The sequence below is a fragment of the Carlito syrichta genome, unplaced genomic scaffold, assembly GCF_000164805.1.
Source record: "Carlito syrichta isolate Samal-C Ts95f unplaced genomic scaffold, Tarsius_syrichta-2.0.1 Scaffold311628, whole genome shotgun sequence".
NCBI classification, from domain to species: Eukaryota; Metazoa; Chordata; class Mammalia; order Primates; family Tarsiidae; genus Carlito; species Carlito syrichta.
This window is the reverse complement of record NW_007255724.1, coordinates 761,224-765,503: the sequence shown is the minus strand read 5'-3', so window position 1 is coordinate 765,503 and position 4,280 is coordinate 761,224. Positions and strand designations below refer to the sequence as shown.

The 4,280-nt window shown below is 42.4% G+C and overlaps 1 protein-coding gene across 1 annotated transcript; it reads right to left on the bottom strand.

The window, feature by feature from the left end:
* Positions 1 to 3,271: 3,271 nt before the first annotated feature.
* On the bottom strand, positions 3,272 to 4,078 carry LOC103271418 (tripartite motif-containing protein 48). Its single transcript, XM_008068893.1, has 2 exons — positions 3,671 to 4,078; positions 3,272 to 3,400 (listed from the first exon to the last, which is right to left on the bottom strand). The coding sequence occupies exons 1-2, from the start codon at positions 4,076 to 4,078 to the stop codon at positions 3,272 to 3,274; spliced, it is 537 nt and encodes a 178-aa protein (XP_008067084.1).
* Between the last annotated feature and the right edge of the window lie 202 nt (positions 4,079 to 4,280).

The window sequence follows — 4,280 nt, the reverse complement described above, 5'->3', positions numbered from 1 at the left end:
CGCCTGTAGTTCCAGCTACTTGGAAGGCTGAGGCGGAAGGATCGCCGGAGCCCAGCAGGTCGAGGCTGCGGTGGCCGGGAGCGGCCACTGCACTCTGCACTCCAGTCTGGGCGACAGAGTGAGACTCCAACTCAAAAAAAAAAACCAATGTATCTTGAGTTAAGTAAATATACTTGGTTGGATAAAGGAGAAATAAAAAAGGAAATGAACAAAAATTCTGCAAATTCTGAGGACTAGCAAACGGAGGTTAAAAAATTTGTTCATGAGACAATCACAAGTCAGTGTGAATCAATAGGAGATGGATAAATGGGCTGATAACTTACTGCCGCATTGTCCCTGCAGGATTACGTGAATTTAAGGAGAGAAGCAATCAGAGCTGAGTATCAGAAGATGCCTGCATTTCTCCATGAAGAAGAGCAACAGCATTTGGAGAGACTGCAAAGGGAGGGCCAGGACATTTTTCAGCAGCTCCATGAAAGTGGAGCCAGCATGGCTCATAAGAGCTGAATTTTAAGAGAAGTGTACAAAGAGTTGAAGGAAATGTGCCATAAGCCAGACGTGGAGCTGCTCCAGGTAGGGGCTGGCTACGGGCTCTCAGGATGCTGAACATTCATGTGCATATTTATTCTCTCTGTCAGTTGAGGGTCATCTGCCCTTGACTTCCATCATAACCAAAGCTACTTTGCTGGGATGATATTGCCCCTTCAAAGTATCCAACCAGGCAAGATTAATAGCAAATATCTCTCTCTCTCTCTCTCTCTCTCTATATATATATATATATATATATATATATATATATATATATATATATCTCCATATATATGTAGATATATATTACTTTCTAAATCCTAGTGCTATCATTTTGGAAGAAATGTACAGATTTACTTTCCTGAGGCACCACTCTACATAATTGGATAAAAAAATCCATATGTCTACGTTATAAGTGGTAATTTAGATCAGATTTTTGTGAAATCCTTTTCCAGTCCCTCTGGTCTTCTGTTCTGGCTCTGGGCTGAGGTGACTTTTTTTTTGAGTTGGAGTCTCACTCTGTCGCCCAGACTGGAGTGCAGAGTGCAGTGGCCGCTCCCGGCCACCGCAGCCTTGACCTGCTGGGCTCCGGCGATCCTTCTGCCTCAGCCTTCCGAGTATCCGAAATTACAGGCATGCACTACCACGCCCGGCTGATTTTTTGATTTATTGTAGAGATGAGGTCTCGCTGCCCAGGCGGGTCTCGAACCCGTGGGCTCAGGCAATCCACTCACCTCAGTCTCCCAAATGCACTGGATTACAGGCTGAGCCACCGAGCCCGGCAATACATTGTTTTTTAAGACAATCACATAGAAAAACAAGCTTGATTCTTCTCTCCCAACCCTTATATTTTCTTGATTTCACAGTATTTGGACTCTCCCTATACATATTTACAGAAAGGCAACATAAGTTAAGAACCGAACTTTAGAGCTAAATTGAATTGTTAGGAATCCATATATTTTTTAATCTCTGAGATCTTGAGCAAGTTATTTAAACTCATTAAGTGCAATGACCTCAGACCAACAAAATCCTCCCATGCATTTCACCCACCAAAACCTGTTTTCATAAAGTTTCATCTGTGATCTGACATTTTTTTCAAACCTGACTTCATTTCCTTTCTCTTCCTCCACTCACTCCAATTTGCCCATGCTGTTCTTTCACCTAGAAATTCTTTAACTGCATGTATCTTCATGTTTGCTTTTCTCTTCAAGGATTTTTCATGTGAATTTTTCAGTGAAGCATCCTCTGACATCCCTATATAAGACTCAACTCCTCCTCCCCATACTCCTCACCTCCCTGACTCCTATTTCACTTCGCTGAATGACCATTCTCCAAAGAACTTATCACATTCTAACACATCACATATTTCACATACCTGCATGGTGACCATTTACATCTCTCATGTAGATTTTCAGCTTTGTCAGGGCAAGGATGTTTTCTGTCTTTTTTACTGCTAAATACTAAGTTAATATTTTGAATAGGCTAAGAGCACATAAAATAGTTTTCAGTAAATTAATATTATATTTCACACGTTCAAGATAACCATCCACAAAGAGAAAATCAATTTTTAATTTTTTTTCAAATATTCAGAGTGGTCCTTATGTTTATATATCTGATTCTATATTTGTCATTTTTAGAAGTATCCTTCAAGATGCAAACTCGCTTTTTTTTTTTTTTTTTTGAGTTAGGGTCTCTTCTGTTGCCCAACTGGGGTGCAGTGGCAATATCACTGCTCACTGTAGCCTCCAAATCCTAACCTCAAACAGCCCTCCTGGGTCAGCCTCCCAAGTAACTGGGACTACAGGTGTACCACACCAGGCTAATTTTTATTTTTTGTAGAGGCGAAGTGTCACTATGTTGGCCAGGTTAATCTCAAACTCCTTAATTCAAGCAATCCTTCCACCTGAGCCTCTCAAATTTCTGGAATTACAGGTGTGAGCCACTGTGCCTCATCCAAATTCACATTTCTCAAACACTTTTTTTCATGCTGTGCTATGTATTATTGAACATTAATTACTCAGATTACTTCATTTCCTATTTTCCCTAGATTCAAGTTGTTGCTTCCTCTGTCAGAAATTTTCCACCCATTTCCAAGTATAACCAGCATTCGATCAGTGCTTTTGCAGCCTCAGAAGCTTCACTTGACTTTTTTTTTTTTTTTTTGAGTTGGAATCTCAATCTGTCACCCAGGCTGGATTGCAGTGGCATGCTCACGGCCACCACAGTGTTGACCTGCTGGGGTCAGGCGGCCCTTCCCCCTCAGGCTTCCATGTAGCCGTAACTACAGGCACGTTACTAATCAGGCTAATTTAGTGATTTTTATTGTAGAGACAAGGTCTCATCATGTTGCCCAGGCTGGTCTCGAGCCCATGGACCCAGGCAATCCTACCACCTCGGCCTCCCAAAGTGCTGGGATTACATGCTTCTGCCACCGTGCCACTTGAACTTTCAATAACTGCCAAATGTCTCCGGGACCCAGTTTTACCCATCCCAGCACACATGGTGCTCTGTGAGGTGGCCCAGTTTGTTGTGTTTGTTGGTGTGTAGGTACAGGTTTGTGTGGAAACAAACCAGCATGCTTTGGGTAGCATCTATGGTTTCCTCAGAAACCCTAACAGTCATACTAGACTACACAAGAAATGAAGTCACTTTAGCCAATTGACCCCTCTCCTTCATTGAGTTCCAGAGCCATGGCTTCAGTTCACGTTCCTATTTAAAATTCAGCCCTATGTCCACCACACGTTCATGAAGAAGGTAGAAGTAGCATCGTACTAACCTCCCAAGATCTCATTTTGATGGCTTCTATATTCAGGTTTCTATGATTTTCACAAGCTTTTTCCCATAAAAAGTGCATTTTCTTCAAGAGCTTTTCCTATAAAGTAACCATAAATTAGACCACCAGTGAAATCGATAAATTGACATTCAGACCCTAACATAGGGAGTGGGCCCAGACTGAGAGACAAAACAGGCCTGTTGAAAAAAGGGTTCCCTTTGTTCACCTGGATGCTTCTCAAATCTGGGAGGCCCCAGAAGAGAGATGCCAAAAGGGACACTAGATGGCATCATCCTATTCCCAAGGAAACAGACCCATAGGGATTTTATCGGTCCTTTGAAGAAGCAGATCTTCAGAGACATCACTTACCCTCTGTTCCTCAGCAGCCCCCTCAATGGGACAGAGTCTGTGAGTCCCATGCTCCTGAGACTTAGAGCAGAGTGAACAGAGCAGGCTCTTGTCCACTTCACAGAACATCTTCTTCATCTCCTTGTTGGTCCCACATATTTGTTCCTCAAAGTTCAGGAACTGCCAGAGACTTGCTTTTCTGGCGAGGGAAGCTATCTTCTTCATACAAACATCAGTTTTGAAGTTTCTCTGCTGTGTTGCACTCTTGCATTCAAAGCAGTGAGCAAGAACTGGACTGTCTTGCCAGCTGAGGTAGAGATAGGGCCTGCAAAAGCTGTGCCCACAGCCAATGGTGACAGGGTCTAGGAAGTACTTCATGTAAATGGGACAGGTGACCTTCTGGAAGACTTGCAAGAGTCTGGAATTCATGTTTCTGAGGAAGAAATGGTAACATGTAATTTCTGGGCCTGGGTTAGTGAGAAGCTCCAAATGTAAGGATTTGTGATAGCTATATTTTCTTCACTTAGCAAAGCTCATTAAATCAGAAAATGCTATTTGTTCTATTAAAAAAAAAGCAGATACACAAGAAGAGTCCCTTGGATTTATAGCTTACATTACTCTGACTAGATGA

Excerpts from the sequence above, each read along its gene's own strand:
- LOC103271418 (XM_008068893.1), bottom strand. The coding sequence starts at position 4,078 with ATGAATTCCAGACTCTTGCAAGTCTTCCAGAAGGTCACCTGTCCCATT. Across the intron at positions 3,401-3,670 it reads GGGCTGCTGAGGAACAGAGG|GAAAAGCTCTTGAAGAAAAT; the intron begins GTAAGTGATGTC and ends GTTACTTTATAG.